This window comes from Tinamus guttatus, unplaced genomic scaffold (assembly GCF_059628265.1).
Source record: "Tinamus guttatus ecotype Peru unplaced genomic scaffold, ASM5962826v1 Tinamus_guttatus_pri_ptg000497l, whole genome shotgun sequence".
Lineage (NCBI taxonomy): Eukaryota > Metazoa > Chordata > Aves > Tinamiformes > Tinamidae > Tinamus > Tinamus guttatus.
The window spans coordinates 3,914,647-3,934,493 of NW_028289031.1; the positions used below are offsets into that span (position 1 = coordinate 3,914,647).

The window sequence follows — 19,847 nt, forward strand, 5'->3', positions numbered from 1 at the left end:
GTCTAATTAACACTTCCAGAGATGAATCGAGTTCTACTTCTGTGCTTAAATTCATGCTTTCAGAAGTGCCTAATAGAATTAGGTACTTTTCCTCACTTGGGTACAGGCACTTCGTTTTCTTTAGGCCCCTCCAGTTTCCAGGTGTCTGGTTACCAGGACACTCATCTGAAAGCCTGGTGCGCGGCTCTCGAAGCCACGCGTTTTCCAGAAGCCACAAGAATTGGGAACAACCGCTTGGAAGCACAAAACGCGCTGGAGACCGGGGCAACAGGGGGGCAATAGCAAGTCAGGCACCACACGGGAGCTGTGTCATGGCAGGTCGCAATCTGCAGGCAAGGACCGGGGAATGTCCTTCATCTAAAGGCAAAAGCTGCAGGGAGGCTCCGAAGCACAGACCGTCTAGCTCTAAGAATGCATTAAGTCATCTCCTTATATATAAGGTTTCCTCTGGTGACCCGCCACTGGCGAAGCGGTGACAATCCATCTGATAGCAGGAAACAATGACAACTTTATTTTTCTCTTTTCCCTCTGCCCTGGGTCTCAATTTCGGCCTCACATGCCACCTTTCCCCCATCAAGTATTGTCAAAAGTCCCAAGAAAGGGAGTGCAACGCAGAGACGGAGGACTCAGGACCTGCGTGACCTGCGGTAAAATCAGGCCCGTTATTTTTGCTTAGCAATGACCTTCAACTGAAACCCCGCGTCTAAATAGCTCCAACTTACGGGAAGGGCGGAGAGGGGAGGAAAGAAAAAAAAAAACAAATAATGGAACAGAGAGGCAAGCAGCAGAGCCACGTTTTGCAGGAGCCCCGGCACAGGCGGGCGATGGCAGTTCGGCAGGACCGCGGGGTCCCGGCTGGCGGCTCGGGGGGCACCGGGCGGGCTGGGGCCGGGGACAGCTCCCTATTTCTGAGGGGCCCCCGCCGGTCCCGGCTCTCTTCAGGGATAGAGAGAGAGGAAAAAAAAAAAGAAAAAAAAAAGAAAAAAGAAAGAAGAAGAAACCTGCGGCGAGCCGAGCTCCCTCCCGGGTCGTTTCCCTTTCGGGAGGAGAGGGAAGAAGGCGCTCGCAAGGGCACGGGGAAGGAGAGCTGCTCGGCTCGGCTCGGCCGCGCCGCATCCCGCCACGGACCCACCTCCGCCGCCCTCGTCGCTGTGCTTGAACTCGAAGAGGAAATCGAAATCAAACTCCTGCTCGCCCTCCGCGCCGCTCATGGCTCCGCGGCCGGCGCCGAGCGCGCCCCACGGCGGCAGCGGCGCCGCAGCCCCCGGGCCGCCCCGTCGGGCCGCCCCGGACACCACCTGCTGCTGCTGCTGCTGCTGCTGCTGCCGCTGCCGCCGCTGCCGTCGGGCCAGGTCCCGGCGCAGCCCCCGCCTGCGCCGCCGCCGCGGGCGGTAACGTGAGCCCGGCCCGACGGGCGCCCTCCCCCGCCGCCGCCTCCGACCCGCCTCCCCCGCGCCGCGCAGGTTTCCGGCTCGCTGCAAAGAGCTGCCCCCGCCAGGCCCGGCCCGGCCCGGCCCGGCCCGGCGCCAGCAGCGCCGCGCGGAGCCCCCTGCCCGGGACGGCGCCGCCCCCCATGGGGCTTCAGCGGCTGCCCCGGCGGGGCCGCGGCCGCCGCACGTGCCCGGAGCAGCGGGGCTGGGCCCCGGGGTGCGCGGTTTGCTCCATGTCGCAGCGCGCCCCTTCGAGGGGGCCGCAGGGCGCCGGGCTCCGCTCGCTCTTTTTTATTTTTTTTTTAATATATTTATTTGATTTAGTTGCAGCACCCACTAGTGCCAAGCGCTATAAAAAGCGCAGGGAAGCGGCACTCGCCCTGTATCGGAGTCCTCCATGCACTGCCCAGGGGAAACTCCCTTGGCCAGAGTCCCGTCCCGAGAAGACCTTGCAGCGGCCCCCGGGATGGGATGGGCGGGGGACGATACGGGGCAGCCCCCTGGCCCGACGTGGCCTTCGGGGCTGCCGTCGCGGGCAGGGAGGGAAGTTAGGGCCCGGGGGTCCTTCCCCGGCCCGCTGCCTTGCACCGCTCCTCTGCTTTAAAAATCACTCGCAAACTAACGAACAAACAAACAAGCCCCTTTCTCTGCTCAGAAACGCACTCCGGGCTGGTTATACAAGCCCACGTTAAAGTCTCCAGCCTGCGAATGACCTCAGCCCCGCAGCAGCAGTCCCGGCGCGCTGCAAGCGCCGGCCTTTTGGAAATTAACGCCGGGTTTCAAAAGAGATTTTTTTTTAAAGGGCAGTTATGGAAACGGTGCTCCCTTATAAACTCAGGGAATACCATTTTCCAGGCTTATGGCTGAAAACTCCATTACGAAGTGCCAGGAACACACATTTTTTTTCCATCAGAGCCACTTCGGCTTTTTTTCCCCCTCCGTACAGGGCCGAGCTGCGCTGCAGGCGCGACGTGACCGGGCGGCCCCCGAACGGGGCCCACGGGGGTCGGCCCCACGGTGAAGACCTCGGCCCGGGGCAGGGGGAGCGCCCCCGACACCGCCTCCCCCGCGGCCGCGCTCCTCGTCCCCACGTCGGGGCCGTTAAATTTGGGGTGGCGCCTTTCCCCCGGGAAAGGTGGAAGATGCGCGGGAATGTGAAACCCGAGTGATGCGACAGGATAAAAGACAATAACATGATTTAAAGAAAGATGGGGGGGAAGAGTGAAAGCCTGAGGGGAAGCAGCGCGCTTTGGCCAGGGAAGGCTTTCCCGACGGCCCGACTGCAGCCAGCCCCAAATCGTGCAAATCTTCACCTAAAGCGCCGCTCATTCCCTCGCTTGCAGGGCAGGTCGGAGCGGGTCTCGCAGCTGCTGCTTCAGCTTCAGCCGCGCAGCCTGGAAGAGCAGTTAAGTTGTGGGCAGCACCGGCACCCAGGCACTTTCCAGGACTCGGCACTTCGGCCGCATCCCAAGGGGAGACCGCGACCCTCGGGCTGGCTACGAAAGTTGCCAACAAGGGCAGCAAGGAAGCCCGAAATTGCGGCTTTCCCCTTATCGACACCCTCCGGCAAGCGAGAGGCACCTTCGCTCGCAGGCAGCGATCGCTCCTCGCGGGGCTCCCCTGCGTGTTTCCTGCCCCGGGTCACGCTTGCTGCCTGCCCTCATTTCTTTCTTTCTTTCTTTCTTGTTTGCTTGAGCCCCTTACAAAAGGGACCAACACTGAGGCGACAGCTCTTGCGCTCCCTGGCCCGCAGAAAGCACCGTGCAAGCGGCCCTCGAGGGCCCTGGCGAGCACGAGGTATCGAAAGTCGCCGCGAACTCTATTTATTTAAATTAAATAAACCAGCGGTGAGCGGCTCTGGTGGCAAAAGGGGCTCGCAGGCTCCAAGAGCAGCGCCGCGGCCACAGCGGCACTTGCAGCTTTCGCATTGGCAGGACCCTGTCAACTGAAATGAACCCGGGGAATGAAAATATCTGCGTGGAAAATAAATAAATAAAAATACAAATAAAATACGGGGTGCCGAGCGCCCCGTCCTCCCTGTCGGGACATCTCGGCGCCGCTTCCGAGGGGCTCCGGGCTCTCCGGCAGCCCGGGCAAACCCGGCAGCGGGAGGCGGGACCGAGGGGACCCCCCCGGGCAGCCCCCGCCGCCCTCGCTCCCTGGAGCTGCGCAAGGGGCGCGCACGAGTTTGGCCAGAGGATAACGCGGCGCGGGGTAACGATGCTTTGGGGAAAGAAAAAGGGAAAAACGCGTCCCGGGCCGCGCAGGGGAGGCGCGGGCGGCTCCGGATAACTGCGTGCACGAGAAGTGCCCCGCGCACGAGCCTTTCCCACCCCAAAGCAGCCGCGGGCAGCTCCGCGCGCCCGAAACCCGCCTGGAAACTGGGGACAGGGGGGAAGGAGCCCGGGCAGCCCCCGGGGCGGGGGGGACGCGGCCGCCACCGGGGCTGCCCCGCCGGCTCCGGGGAAGCTCCCTCGTCTACCCACGGCGAGGGACGTCCCTAATCGCACCATGCCTCCCACCCCCTAAAAAAAGAAAGCGGAGGAAAGAGGGAGCCCCGGAGGCACTTGGCAGCTTCTCCCGACTCGGGGAGCGGGGCCGGGGCGGCGGGAGGCGCCGGGGGGGCGGCGCGGGAGACACCTCTTGGCCGGCGGCCGCCGGCAGAGCTCGGGCCGCCGCGGGAAACACCGGGGAACACCGCCGCCCGCCGCCCTCGCTGCTCCTATTACTACTTATTCTAATTTTCCTTCTTTACCTTCCTCCGCCGCCTTCATGGTGCCGCCGGGCGGGCGCTGCGGGGCCGCCGCGGGCGCCTCTCGGCCGCTGGCCGCGTCCCGGCACGGCGGGGCAGCGCTGGGCATCCACGCGGCGGCGCGGGGAGCCGCGGGCCGCGCCGCCCGCTCCGCGCCCCGCGGCCGCCCTCACGGGCCCGCGGCCGGCGTGGGCTCCGCGCCGCCCCCGCGGGGACGCCGGGTGTCGCCGCTGCCGCCCGCGCGCCGCGGGCTCATGGAGCGCAGGGCGCGGGGACGGCGGCGGCAGCAGCGCCCGCGCCCACGGAGCGACGGGCGCGGGGCGCCCCGGGCCCGGCTGCGCCGCGCGCGCTGCCCCCGCGCTGCCCCGCGGCTCCGGTAGGCGCGGAGCCGGCGGAGTCTCGCTCTGACGCGGGGCTGCGCGCCCGGCGCCGCCTTTTTAAAGCTGGAAAACACCCCCCCGCGCCTCCCTCCCGCCGCCGGCCCCTCTCCCCGCCCCTGCGCCCCGTGATGTCAGCCCGGCCGGCGGGCGGCCAGCGGGAGGCGGCACCGGCGGGCGGCACCGGCGGGCACCGACGGGCCCCGCGGGGAAGGGCCCTGCTCGAGGGAGCGAGCGCTGCGACGCGACGGGACGGGAGAGGCTGTGGGGAGCGGGAGGCACGGGGCAGAGAGGGAGGCGAGGAAGGAGAAGAAGGAGACAGAGAGAGAGAGAAAGACAGACGGGAAAAAAGAAAGAAAGAAAGAAAAAAGCAGCCTTGCATGCTGAAATCATTATGTAAAAAATCGCAGGCTTCCCCCGCTGTGGAAATTTGGAAAAGAGCATCAGCTGGCAGGCGGGAGAAAGGAAAATCCCATTCTGCTAAATTGCTAACAGACTCGGCGGACTTGGTCTCAGTCGCTCCAGATTTATTATTATTTTATTTATGATTATTCTGTAAATATCTCAGCAACACGATTGTGTCTCATCACCTCGAAGCCGGGGAAAGGAGAGAGGTTTCCAGCGCTCGGCGACTCCTCCTCCCGCCTCCGGGATGTCCCGGCCCAGCCCACGACGACGACGGGGCCGGGACACCCGGCGCGGGCGGGAGCCGCCCGGGGGGCCGCGCTGCGCCCCGCTCCCCTCATCCCCCTCTCGCCTCTCCGTCCTTCCTCTGCCCCCTCTTCCCGCTGGCAGAGCGGGACCCTCCTTTCTTGTTAGAGTTGGACGGCAGCGAGCGGAGAGTTCGAGTATCTGGTGTGTGAAGAAGAAGAAAGAAAAAGGAAAAAAAAAAAGGAAAAGAAAAAGAAATCATAAATCTAGTGCATGACGCCCATATGTGCTTGGAAATAAACTCCACGTAAAGGAAACCCTGCCTGCTCCTGGGGAGGCCGTCGCTGACACTTCGCTCAAGTCCTGGCACTAAAGTCCTCGGCGGAAGGGCCCGGCCAGCACCTGCCGCCCCCCACGGCTCCCGCCCCACACACTCCGGGCCAGCCCAGACCCGCGCAGGTAGTGGGGAAAAAACCCGAAACAATAAACGGCGACACTTTTCTTCCAAGGAAAACCAAAAACAGGGGAGGAACAGAGAGGGAAAAAAAAGAAATAAAGAAAGAAAAAAAGAAAGAAAAAAAGAGAACCTCGAAGTCCACCCCCGCCCCCGTCTGCGATGGAGCCTCCCACGGGTATCCCGAGGTGTTTCGCCCGGACGTGGCGAGCGCGAAGCCGCCGGGAGGAGGAGGAGGAGGAGGAAGGGCCGCGGAGCCGCAGGGCCGGGGCAGCCGCCAGGCGGCGCGGCGGAGCGGGCCGGGCCGGGCCGGGCCGGGCCGGGCCGGGCCGGGGCGGCCCCTCCGACGGGGCGGCCGCCGCTTGCGGAGCGATCGCGGCGGCCCCGGGGGCGCTCCCGGCCGCGCCGCCGCCGTGGCGGGATCCCCGCCTTGTTTCGTGCTGTTTGAGGCCGTTGCCCGGAGCACCGTGGCCCCGCTCCAGCGCCCCGGCCGCGGCAGCAGCAGCGCGGGGCTCCCGGGGCCGCCCCCGCCGCCCGGCCCGGCCCCGGTCCCGGCTCCGCGGCCGCCGCTTCCCCTTCCCCTGCGCCTCCCTCGGCCCCGGGTTTGTTTACAGCCGCTACTAGGAGAGACTGTTACACGGCGCTTATTTTAGGAGTCGGTGATGACTAACGGAGTTAAAAAGGAGCTTAGTACAGAAAACAACCCTATTTTTAGACGGCTGTTGTTTCGCTGGATTATTGTAGCAAACGCGCCCGGGCCGCTTCTAAGAGGCGCTGCCGTGATGCCAGGCGCTGCCTCGCACACTGGGCGCAGGGGCGCACGGAGCGCCTCGACGGCCCCCACGCGCTCCTTGTTTTCTTCCTTTTCCAAAATCTGAAGGCCAAACCCGACCCGTAATTGCTATGGCTACAACAGGTTTTAATTAATCCCGAGTTTCCAATACACAAACCTACGACTCTTTCCACAGAAAAAACAAAAAAGAAAAAAAAAAAGAAAAAAAAAAGGAAAAAGAAAGAAAAGAAAAACGTGGAGGAGGGTGAAGGACAACTTTGGAGTATCTGCAGCAATTTCCAGTGACCTCCCACACCGGATCAGCAGGGAACCGACACGGGATCCCCATTGCCTTCGGAGTCGCGTCGAGCTCTTGTGCAGCGACAGGAGGTGCCACCACCCGCGGCTGCTGCGGCCTCCCGGGCACAGCCGTCGTTCCAAGGCCGGCCCTGATCCCTGCTGGCCACGCTGCCGCGGAGCCGCTCCGCTGCCACGCGAGGCCGGGCAGCAGTCGGAAACCTGCCTTACCACAGCTTTTAGCCCCGCGTTTCCTACGCCCTTTCCTTTCCCCTTGGGAGCTGCTGGAGCCCCAGACTCTCTTCATTTTTCACTGTGTGACTGGGCTGTCCACCACGCGCTGCCTGCAACCGCACGCGGCAGAGGGGAGGAGGCAGCACCGTAAGGGCAAACAGGAGCTTTCTGATCGCTTCTGCTCTGTCTATGCAGCTTGGCAAGTGAGGCCACAAATTCACCCTCTGCCCTCAGTGCTTGCACGCAAACATGCTGATATCCCCCCAAATAAAAGCAAACTGTGGTGTGTTTATGCAGGATGTTTTAATCAGGGAAGAACTGGATTCACGCGCATCATTTTGCTTCCACGTTACGTTGTGTCGTGCCTGTGGCTCCAGGTTTCTCGGCTCAGGGCACCCTTCTTTGCTGAGCCACAGCGATGCCGTGGTGCCCTGGCCAGGGCAGCACCTGGCACTGCAGTTCCTGCTCACGCAGGGATGTCACCAAGGTCCATCCTTTGCGTCCCTTGTCACACGCTGAGCAAACAGCTAATGGTCAGGACAAGCAGTTGCCAATTCGCCTCTGTCTCAGTGGTATCCTCATAGCAAGTAGCTGCTTACAGCGAATATACAAAACCCCAAAAACCAAGATACCTTTTGGAAGAAGCTACCTGTGGCCTGTGGGGAAATTTCATTCTGTTTTGGGCTCCTTGCCCTTGCAAGTATCAGGCTGCCTTTTATACCTAGTACGAATAACCGCTGGCCATCTTCTTAGGGTCTGTGCTCCCATCTTTTGAGTTGTGGCCAGCACCTGCTCAGCATTTCATTCACTGTAACAAGGGCTTTTTAAGTCTCGAGCCTCCCTAGCCGAGTCCCTAATTAAAGCCTTCCTAATCTTGCTAATGAAAATGAATCCTAATGAGGACGGCCACAAGCTTCACCGGGAAGGGGGAGAGCGCACGGCTGGAGTTGGTGGCTGGGACCGCCCCACGTGTGAAACGCATCCCCCTGCCAAGCACAGCACCGAAAACCTGCCCGCGACGGCCCCACGGTGCCTCCCCGGGAGCAAAGGGGGCTGAGGGCCGGGAGGCAGCGCCGCCTCCCGCCCTCCCGACGCGGCCTCCTGCAGAGGCTGCCAGAAATCATCTCACCGCTTTTAAGGTGCATTGCGCTTAGCAGGACGAATGCCAGAGGAGGAATTTTGTGTGCTTGAATAATGTTGCAATTTACTCTCCAACCGGTCTCATTACGACTCTTGAGTGCTCTGTTGATTTACCCGGCTTTTGATTTAGAGGGCTCTCTTTAAACGACTGCTTAGGAGCCCAGCCAAGCACTGCAGGCAAAGGACCTTAAACCCTTTTGGAGCTACAGCCGCCCATTCAGACACCGGCTTTTTAAAATACAGACAGACATCAGACAGACACAACAGGCCCGTACGCAGAAAGCTGGGACTGAATTAAACAAAGATGTCCGGTCGGGGAAATAAATTCACGCTGGCACACACGGCGTTGGTGCTCCTCTTTTTTCCCTTTGCTTTTGCCCTGTGGAGAAAGCCAAGTCCTGGGCAGGGGGATCCCTCCACGCCAGGGAAGCACCAAATCCCTCTCCATCGCTCACAGCTCTCGCGTGCCCTCGGTGTCCTGCCTGGGGCCCGCAGGCCCTGCCGTCGCGCAGCGCGACGACTGTCTTATTAAAAGGTATCGACGCTCCCTCCCGCTGTCCCTCTTGAGCGCTGCGAGTCAAACCTGCCATAGGGAGGGTGGTTAAAAAAGTGCCTTTATTGCAATTGCAATAGTACATTAATGCGTTATGGTGAATGCAGGCATTTATTGGTTTGGGTTGTAAAATATTACCAAACAACTGACAATTTTTAGTACTTGTTATAACAGCTACCACTTATACTAGCTACTTCAGTACCTAGTATGGGCAGACTTGTAAAAGAGCAACGGTAGAGTTTTCTACCAGACCACACACTTCAGCCCCAGCAGCATTTCACGTCTTTCCAACTCGCGCAGTTGCTGGAGTAGAGGGTGGCACCGAGACTTTCTCCTCACCTAGAAATAGTTGATTAAGCAAAGCCAGACTGAGGACGCTGCAAACCAGGGATTCAGCCTGGCAGCCGAGCGGCTCCTTCCCCGGGGGAAGGGAAATAGCAGTGTATGGTGTTTGCCAGCGGCCGAAGCCTGGGGCCTGTGTCAGTTCCTGAGCACTGTGCGCGTGGCTGCTCGCACCTCGCTCATCCCCGGCGTGCAGGGAGCACTCACTGATTTTTGAGTGGTGCAAAGCACCTTTTTTTCCTAGATGTCCGCGATTCAGTTCACTGCAAGCCCAAACCCCTTTCTGCGTTAGTTCCCTCCTGCTCTAGTTCATTAAACTTGCATTTAGACGCGCTCCTGGTTCTCCCTAAACGAATAACCGTCCGCTGTGTCCTATTGAATTCCTCCGTATGAGCCCCTCTCCCCGGCGGCTCCAAATCCTCCCGCGGTCTGGTGCCTTCCTCAGGTTTGTCAGCAGCCTCCCCTCCTGCCATGATGTCACGGGCGTCTGGACACCAGCAGCGCGGTGCAGCCGCCGGCTCCTTTACACACAGCTCCTGAGCAGAGCGAGCGGCGGCGCCGAGCTCCGCCAGAGCCGCCCTGCTCCGGGGCCGTGCACCTTTCTCCCCCGTCCACGGTTTTATCCCTCTCATATTGCTGCTCCAACACTTGTATACTCCTCTTTACTGACCTCCTTTCTTCAGATGCATAATCACTAATCTTGTTAAACTCCAGGAAGGACAAAATCATTGCTTTAAACTGTTCTGGGCTGTTCGTGAATTTCATGGACATTTAGGATTTGGACTTCTGTAGCAGAAACTTTGACTATGGCCCCTTATGCTGGATACTTGAGAACACCAGTTCATGCTCTAAACCCCCTCTCCTGCTCCCCAGTTTTCCCCATAAGGCAGTCCAGGGGATGTGGGAGACTGGGGGACAAGGGCAACATTTTCCAGGTGATGAAATGAGGTGCCAAGGTGTTTGTTTGTTTTGTTTTGTTTTGTTTTTCTCTCTTTTGTGGGGCTTTGTGCTATTGGGGAGCATCCTTTACATTTAAACTAGTTAACCAACAGCTACAACCTCATGGTGGAAAGCAGAATCCCCTCCTCTGTTTTCACCCAATTTTGAGCTGCTCGGTCTTTCCAAAGTGAATATCTTTGGATAGGGATGAAACTTGCCACTTTTTAGCCTAAAAGCTAAAAGTTATGGAGAACAGCATGCCGTTGAGAGCAAAGGGGCAATGACTGAGACCCTGAGCTTGGCCATTGCCAGCAGGTTCAGGAGTGAAGGCTGAGGTTCTTTGGATATGATACTCAGGTGGCTCTGACCCTAGTTCCCTGTACAGCTCTGGGCAACCCTGCTAGCTCGGGCCCGCAGAGATGCCGTGGACCTCAGCAAGGTCCTGCCACCAGCCCCTCCACGCGCTTAGCAGGGACAGGGATTTCCCTTCACCAAAAGGGATTGTGAAAGGTTGACAAGCGAATAAGCTCCCAACATGTCCCTTTACCTCCTCACCCCTCACATCTCACCTCCCTGATTCTTTTCACCCCATCATTCATGTACAATACACATTTTCTCTAATAGGGATGATTTGGTTAAGGGACTGGCACCCTGGAAAGGATTGCCAAGCCTCTGTACTTTGGGCAAGGATCTAAGTGTTTGGTTCTTCATCTAGCAAAACAGCACATAAGCCAAAAACCTTTGCTCCATTAGGGAATGACAGGATTCCTGTTTTGTGACACCCCTGTATGCTCAAAATAGCTGTCTTAAAAAACAAACGCTGGAAATTAAAAACTTCTCAAGACAACCTTACCTATTAGCAGCCTGCCTGGCTAGACTCTAGCTTATTATTTTTTTTCTGGTGTGTAGCTGTAAAGAGAAAACCAAGGAGAAAAATAGGCAATTAAAATGCATTAAATTGATTTCCAAATGAGTATGTAGAACTAGAAAGTCCCAGGAAGAAACCATCTCTTCAGTTGCATCTGTTGCTGTATGCGAGAGCCAGAATTCACTAGCAACTAGAACAAGGTACATTTGCAAACATTAGCAGGGTCAGACTTATATCTAGGATATTTCAGTCAAGCCTCTGAAAAACAAATGTGTGAAGTCATTGCATTTGCTTGGTGAGCACCATTTATGATGGAGAACTTTTTCAAGGCTCCACAAAAGCTTTTCAGGATGACCTCCTTCGCATCAGCATTTTAAACATCAGGCTCTCAACTTCATCATAAGGAAAACACCAGAAAGAAAACACTGTGCCAACACATCATGGTTCTTCTGCTCTAAGCTGTGCTCCAGTGCAACCACACAGCTATGAAACAACACAAGACCATGGCATCAAACGGCCTGCTCGGCAGCTGAGCGCTCCTCAGCAGGCCATCACATCTCGGGCTAATGCAGATATATAAAACACAAGCCCTGCAGCAGTTGAGGAGGCACCATGAAGGCCATACAAAAGAAACCTTTTCTTTTCTTTGCTTTCAAGACTCTCCTGTCCTCCGAAGAGTCCAGTTTAACTTATCTTCATGTCAAGTACAAAAAATAAATTACAACATTAAAGATGCCTCTCAGGCATGTGAGGAGGAGGCTCCCCGTAAATGTGCACTTTGGGTGCAAAACCAAGCACCTCAGATAAGGCAAATGCTGCCCAGGCAATTACGCTTCTTAAGTGAACTGTGAAGTACAGAAGAAAAATAATGATCCCTCATACTTACTGATGCAGCCTGGATGTATCCACCAATCAGTAACATGGGGGAAAATCAGAGGGAAAAAGAGTAAAAACCTGACGTTTTCCAAAATAAGATGGAAAATGAGAGTTTAAGACCTTATCCTGGGAAAGAGAGCTATGAAAGGAGACACCAAACCTGAGAGCTGAAACCTGGTTTGCAAGGTAATTTCAGACTTCTGCTGGGGAAAATCCCCAGGCAGAGGTGCATGTGGGGGGCAGAGCCACTTGCACTTGCTGCCTCTGGCTGAGGGCTGGAGCTGAGGGCTGCTGCTCTGCTGCCCAGCACTGGTGCCTGGAGCAGCCCCTCAGACCTGTGCCGCAATGAAACACTTTTCTTAGTGTTTCTCGAGTTACATGAGTCAAAGCTGTCAAGTCTGGAAGTCTGGGGTTTGACTCTAGGCTTTGCTGGCTGCACTCCACTAAGTCAATGCAGGAAGTGATCAGCAGTCTCTAGCAGGACTCAGAAAGGACAGTCTCACCCTGCTTAGCCTCTGCTGCTGTTCCTGCAAGCCCTTCTGCTTGATCAGGGCTGTAGGAGGCTCTATAGCACTTTCATCTGGAGGTCTCATCTCTTGAAATGCCCATGGCAAGGAGCTAGATGGAAAGGGGCTCCAGCAATCGTGCACACATCTCCGTTTGGAGTTTATGGTTCGCAAGTCTCAGTGGCCTCACAGTGAAAGTTTGGCTTGAGGAGGAATTTGAAGATGATTCCTGAGGCCAAAAGTCCGTTAAAAGGTGCTTCCTCTCCTGGGGTGGATGAAAGAGCCAGGTGAGATATTAAGGCTGGTATCATTGGTAGATCAGAGCAGGGCAGTAAGAGGGAAAGGACAAAGCGCAAACTCTCAGTTCAGCCATGAGGGTCCTTGGGGATCATGAGCTTCTCTGAGGTTTTTTTGGGGTGTTAGTGAGGTGATGGGGAGGAGGGTTGGGGTAGGACTGGCCAGACATGGTTTCACAGACCTGACCACACAGCTAGGTCTGGCAGACGTGAGGACTTTGATGACTCAGCAGCGATTGGGAGGGGAACACCTTGCTGATATGAAACAAGCAGCCCTGCTAGCCCGGCTACATCTACGTTAGAGCATGGGCAACAGCTTTAAGCAGGATTCAACCCCAGCAGGAATCCGTTTCGGCTTTGGCCACAACTGTCTGGCAGATCTGGCAAAAAGCTGTTAAAAGCAGGTCTTGAAATTAACTCTCAGGGCTCTGACAGTCTGGTTCTCTCCACAACTACTGAAACACTCTCGTAGATGGTCACAGTAAATGTGACCTGAGCAGTTTTGTGCTAAGGGGTTTTTCCGCCCTGCTTTTACCCCAAAACGAGCCTAACAGAAACTCCAGCCTCATTTCAGCTAGGAATATGCCAAACACCCAAGACTTTAATTCGAACACAGCACGGGTAGACTGCTGTCTAAAACACCTCCATGATTCAATACTTGCACGGTTTGAAAACAGCCTGCCATGCAGAGAAGACATCTCTGTGTGTAGGTATCAGGATGATCCACTTTGACAATGGCTATTGCGGAAATATCCCCTTTCATCAAAGTGATTTCTGCCTCAGCTGGAAGATCTAAGACTAAGATAGTGGAAAAAGACTCTTCTTTCCCCTGCTGCTGAAACACAGTTTTATAAAACTAGTAGTGAATTCCTTGCAATGAGGGGAGTTTCATCAGTCATTGAGGTGGCTTTCACCCTACGGATGGCAGGACTTTACAGTTATTTGTTAGTTTCCACTGCCCTCTCCTGGTTTCTGCTAAAATGCAGCTGCTGAATTCGAAGGGAGGGAGGTTGCAGGCAGGCAGGGCTGCTGCTGCGCGCTGGGGACACGAAACCCTGCTGGCTTGCACCGTGGTGAAGCTTCCCTCCCTCTCGCTGCTTCTGCTCTCCAGCGGTAACTTACAGCTACTGCCACCGTAATACTGGGCTGAGAAATTTCAGGCCTGCCAGTTATGTCCCGCGTTAGTCCCGTCTGACAGCATGAGGATGAAGTGCCACTAAGGGATGTAAAGTGCCACTGACATGAATGGGGCATGAAAACGTCCCAGGTTAAAAGCAAAGCTCTCCCTCAACGCTCCGTAAATTACACTATCAAGTTGAATATCGGCCTTTCCCTCCTCACCCAGAGGAGAGATTTTAAATTAATATGTTTAACATCTTGATGAAAACTCTGCCTCCTCATAAGAAAGAGGCTCCACTTCTTTCCTCCAAGGTGGCTTAGAGCAGCTTCCAGGACCCTCCTCCTCACCCGTAGGCTCTACCTCCGTCTCACCTGCCTGACTTCGGTGTGAAAGTGCTTTGTAATTCCTCTCTCCTGTGACTCTTCACCTTTTCCCACTTGCATCTACTTTTGATGAAGGCAGAAGTTTTTCCCTTGTAACGCTCCTAAAGAACAAAGTGGCTGTTTCCCTCTCTCTGAAAAACCTGTAGCTTCTTCTCCCTCACACTTCTCAAGGCCTGTACCCAATGTGATTGCAATAAAGGTTAGTTATTTGCTGCTCCCATCCTCTTCTATTTCCTGATGACTGAAAATTTTGGCTGACCAAAGTTTCTATTTTTCTGGAAATTAGACTCCTACTTACAAAACTTAACAGCTTAAAAAGGGTAGCATTCAAAGTCACCAGTCACTTCTATTGGAGAACCCTTCAACTTGTAATGAAAACTTCTCTGTTGGAGAGAACATGGAAATCAATGTGCTCTTCCCACTTTACTTGCCTCACGTTTCTAAGCTCTTGGTTCCTGCCTAGAGTTTTGATGCCCTCTTTGAAAATTGCCTGCCATGAAGCTGATTAATTCTGCTGCCTTGCAGACTCCCAGGCAGCTCTAACCTTTTCTCTCTTTTGAGGACAGTAAGTTCCCACACTTTCCAAACCTCTGAATGCTATCAAACCAGAAAAGGAGGGATGCAAAGCAGAAGAGCTAGATGTCTGGGATTCAAACAGGAAGGACAAGTAACAAGAAGGCTATAGAAAGGCATTTGTTTTCTGTTTTTTGGTTTTTTTTTTTTTTTTCCCTGTGTTGCTAGAGGGCAACTTTACCTGGTGTCATCCCTCCAAAATTTCTGCAGCAACTGACCTGGAAATGCGTTTACTGAATTCAGCTCCCCCCAGAATCATCCCCAAGCAGCCGCTTAGTCACTTGCTTCACATGATCACCAGCTGAGTCTCTCTCTCTCTTATGGAATTTATTTGCATCTCATCTTTAAAAATAAATACAATTAAAAAAAAAAAAGTCTAAACTATAGTCACCAACACTGACCCACACGCAGATGTGACTGTGCTTGAGTCAGGAGCTACCAGATCAGCAGGCTGCATTTTCAAAGAGGACACAGACACCCAGATTACTCAGAGAGCTGTAGATCAAAGACGCAGAAGGTGCCAAAGAAGGGCTAGGGGCCGTGAAATGACCTGGGCGCTTTGTGGTAAGAGCAGCTCACAAGGGAGACCTCGCACTGTGCCCAGGATGGCTGCAGGCCGCCAGTGCTGGGTCTGCTTCCTACTTGGCCAAGGCAGCGTGTTGTGTTTAGGGGGCTGCACCTCCGTGATGAGTGTTGGGTAGCGCAGGAGCACACGGGCCAACCACGTGGGCTCAGCCAAGGGCTCTTGCACCATGACTGCAAGCAACGCAAGTTGCTTTCCGCGGGGTGAGGAGCTGCTTGCTTTCTCTGCCAGCCATGGCTGAGTGCAGTAGCAAAGTGGAAGGTAGCCAGAGGGAGCAGAAATTCAGTGTCTCCAAACAGTGAATCCTTCCACGCTGGCAAACCTGAGGTACAAGTTGTGGAGAGCTAAAATAATACAGATGCATAGAAAAACATTGGTTTTTTTCCACCACATGGGGCAAATCAATACTTTGGGTAGGATATTTTGCTGGCTCTCAAGAGCCAAGCGAAGTTTTCCCACACGCTCCCTTCTCCTTCCCCAGCCATCTGCTCTGAGCTGGTCTGAAGCCCTGTCAAGGGGCTTCCCCCGCCGCAGCCCCGCACCCTGCCCGAGCCGCCTGCGTGACGGCCCTTCCTTTAGGACACCTTTCCCCAACTCTCCAGCAGCGAACTCCATCTCTCACGGCGTTCATGTGTCTGAAGTGGCAGCATGAATTACCTGCGTGTCAAGAAGAGAGACTCCGGCCCTGCTGAGCGCTCCATCAGCGGCTCCAGCTGGCTGTGCATCACCGCTGAGGTATAACCTCTCTCTCCCACCTCACCTGCCATTTCCAAGTAATTGCTTTTGGACAGATGGCACGCTAGCGGTGCGCTTACGCGACGAGCAGCTTGGCTTCCTGCCCGCTCTCCGACAAAAGAAATCTGCTTCAGGCTACACTGAGATAGCTTATTTTTCTTTGCCCTGCTTCCAATCCAGCATTACCAACCCGTTTACACAGCACCTGATTGCTTCAACAGCAGGGAAAGTTCACTGCTCAGGGACCACTTACACCTACGCCTCTTGACACGCAAGTGGATAGAGCTGGGCCAACACGCAGTTACAGGGTTGCTACCGTAAGGACAACTCAGCAATGTGGACACAGTGCTGCCAATGGCAAAATTTCAGTGTGTCCATTGGACAACGCTGGCAGAGCATGCTCTCTGATCTAGGAAAAATCTCTTTGTAGAGACTTACAGCACAAGCAGGGGCAGACTCCATAGCAGAGCTAGTCAGAATTGGGTATTGGCTTTGACTATTGCAGGTGGCTTCTTTCAGGCTTGCGTGCCTGAGCTTGGTTCTAGCAAATGCTTTCCCTTAGTAGCATTTCCCTCCTTCAGCTGTGGATAACCTTAAAACACAGTTTAGACAAATTTAGTTTTTGAAAATGTTACCAAATGACCCTTTTATTTATTTATTTTTTATTTTTTTTTTAGAATTTCCACTTGTTTTTCCTCCTCTTACTCTGCACACGTTAAAGGCATCACTAACCTAAGTTACTGCGAGCATCAGATGGTATTTTTTGGAACACCCATAGGATTGCTTTGGCTGCTCTTGAGTAGGGGTGAGTACGTACCAGATCACATCTGTATACCCGTCTTGCCTGCAACACTCCAGAGAGAAAACTTAGCTCCTACAGCTGGGTTAAGCTAGGTTGGCTGGGTTCAAGATCAGCAATCACTTTCAAAGAACTATCATGTGGAGGAACCAATATCCTGGGAAAAGGACCAAGTGCTTTGGGCACCAGCCTGATGGGTGGAAACGCACGAGCATGTCGGGCAGTCTTTTTCTTGCAAGCAAACTTGGAATTTAATGGCAAAAAGCAGTCAGCGGTTCCAAGTAGGGGAGACAAGAGCTCATCTTCCCACCCGAGCACATGTGGCAACAAGGTTTTCCCCAGGGGATCATCTTGATGGAGAAATCTCAGATCTTTCCTTTGAATAGGGAATAGATGATTGCCATAAATATATAACATACGGGGATGCTCTTAGTCCTTTTAGGTTGACTCAGAACTGACATCCATTAGCATCCCCACTCTCCAAGCCCAAAAGGCCAGGAATTAATTTTCAACAGCCTTTTGAAGTAGTTATCTATCATTTGCTTCCACATGACATATGTTTACTTTGCAAAATCAAATTCATGCTTGGGACCTGGAGCAAAACACCACAAAACACAGAGAGACCATGGAAAAACTCAATGTGTACATTACAGAGAAACGAGGGAAAGTAATTCTACAAATAAGAATTTCGATGGTCTATTCTGCATACTTAAAACTTAAGCTCAAAGTTATAGGAACACTGTAACCAAAGCCCTTGTAATTATTCTTACTTTTCTCTATAGAAAAGGAAACAAACGTTGTTAATTTGCTGCTAGAGGAAAAAAGGTCAGGCCATAAAATCTTATCACACTTAGCAATTATGAAAAACAATGTCACCTCTTCCGGAAGTGGATGACCCTTCTTAGAGCTCACTAAAACCAAAGAAAAGCCAAGTGTTCCTAGAACGAGCCTTTTTCTAGCCAAGGGAGCTTCAGCATCCCAGACCATGACCTAAAATTGATAAGATGCCAGAAGGCAGGAGGTAACTAGAATAAGGAGAAATCTCAGCTACGATTTTGCTAAAACCTGGTCAGCAATGGAAAAAGAGAGAACTTGAGAACACACAACTGCAAAGTGCTCTCCCTCGTGCATCTATTGAAGGCATCAGTTTGTGCAACCTCCGCTTTAAAACACCTCCATCAAAACTACAGAGCAGCAAATAGGTCTCTGAGCACGATTCGCTGTTTGAGAGAGATTTTGTTGACAATTGGCTGAACAAATTCCCTCTCAGAGCAACAGCTGCGAACCCTGCTGAGGGCATCTGTCGGGTGGTTAATACTTGTTGGGAAGTATCTCGCTTTAAGGGTGTTTTGTTTACAAAAGGAATTCCTATGCTTTTTAACACAGCGTTAAAGATACTGTGCCTCCTGTTTGTTTACATGTAATGTTCGATCTGTGTTGTCTCTGTGCACTTGCACTGATTTTCCTCCCAACAGGGGGCTAACATATTGAAGGGCTTTTTTGATTGCCTGCAAGTTTATATTGAGGTATAATAATAACAGCCCAGATACAGAAAGGTTATTAAATGAAGTGTAACAAGAGACGTCTGGCCCCATTCTTTCCTAACTGGCAAAAATAAGGGGAAACTCCACCTAAGCTAAAGCTGAAAAGGCTCTTAGGAATGCCTGTAATGTCAGTGAGCCTTCCCCGGACCCGGCTCACCACCGTTCATGCTGGAAGGGGACAGGCATAGAGGTCCTCAGGCTCGAAACGCCTCAAGCTCCGGTGCTGTTGGAGAAGGGAGCCCCGAGCCAGAATATTAACATTTTTGCTTAAATACCTGTAGAAATGGTACCCTGCATGAGAAGTTACTCCTTGCAGAGGGGTTTTGAAATGAGAATGAAAACTGGTTAGGTCCTTATTTTTTGCAGATCCACGGTAAGGGGGCAGTTACAGTACAGGCTGGCTCGGTTGGATGCTGCAAAACACACACACTTCATGTGTACATACGAAAGCAAGGACATGTTTGGAAAATCACTCAGATTTTAGGAAGAAAGCAGAAGACATCTCGCAGCCAAACTCTGAGGTTATGTGTCAAAAAGCTCATCTGGAACATAAAAACATTGTTGTAAGCACTCACATTCAGGGAAAAGTGCCACAGATTTAATGTTAAATATGCAAGGCTTCCATTTGCAAACTAATACTTTCTTCAGTAAAATGTTTTCCAGCAGTTACACAAACCCGTCAATTTAGAATAGTGTCAGAAGAAATGGGATATAATTTTCAGTACTCATGTCTGCAGGACCTCTTCTTTCCTCCTGTGTTCTCCAAGAAAATGCACAGGAAATCCAGACAAGGTTTAGCTCGTAAGCTCATGAACATGGTCTAAACAGATCAAGATCCTCAAGTATGTTACTTAGTGAAGTAGCTCCTGTTCACATCTTGCCTTTCCTACCCCAGTTCTGAAACTGTTTTCTAAATATGTTATCACATTGATGATTACCACGTAAGGAACAACAACAAAAAGGATATAGCAGCCCACAAAAGTAAATGTTTATTTAATACCAAATAAAACTAAGGTCCTCATGGGTGTGACTTGCAGATTCAAGCAATTCAAGATTCAAGGTTCCACAGACTGATTCCTGATATATAGTGATGTGAACTGCCAACAGAATGGGATTATTCTCAAGAAATAAGAGACCTGCTACCAGGCCTCTCTTTGGAGAGCCAGGCATTGCAATGGTACTTTATTTACTTTGTACCGAAATCCATTTCTATTCAAAGATATCACATCGCAATGCTGAAGTTCGGTGTTGACACTGCTACCTGCAAACCCCTGTGGTAAGGTAATGCTGCCCCATTCTGGGGCTGTGGCCGAGTGACACGAGCACATATAAAACGAGCTCTCCTGGCACAGACGGCTTTGCACTGACTGAACCTCAAAACCAAGGTAATCACCTGAGTCAGACTCCTGCACAGTGTTCAAAATAGAGTGCTAGGTGAAACTAGACCTTTGCTGTGCACTGAAAACGCTCTCAGCAAGCAGGCACTCTAGAGAATGGCCTTCTGAAGCCTTACACCTGTGTGTAGGATCCATACATTAACCTCACAGTTTTATGCTGAAGATCATTAGTATGTCCGCTATAAATTCTACACACACATGGATAGGACTCATACAGCTGTATTGA

General features: G+C 53.4%; 1 protein-coding gene across 2 annotated transcripts in view; it reads right to left on the minus strand.

Annotated features, from left to right (window-relative positions):
- The window catches only part of NFATC1 (nuclear factor of activated T cells 1), a 106,852-nt gene extending 102,543 nt beyond the window's left edge, over nt 1–4,309 (minus strand). Inside the window, exon 1 of one of the 2 annotated variants that reach the window (XM_088533413.1) lies at nt 1,133–1,211. In XM_088533413.1, the coding sequence (XP_088389539.1) occupies nt 1,133–1,211 (79 nt within the window). Of the gene's footprint in view, nt 1–1,132; nt 1,212–4,185 lie in introns of those variants that run through there. The other variant, XM_088533414.1, reaches the window with a different exon arrangement.
- Between the last annotated feature and the right edge of the window lie 15,538 nt (nt 4,310–19,847).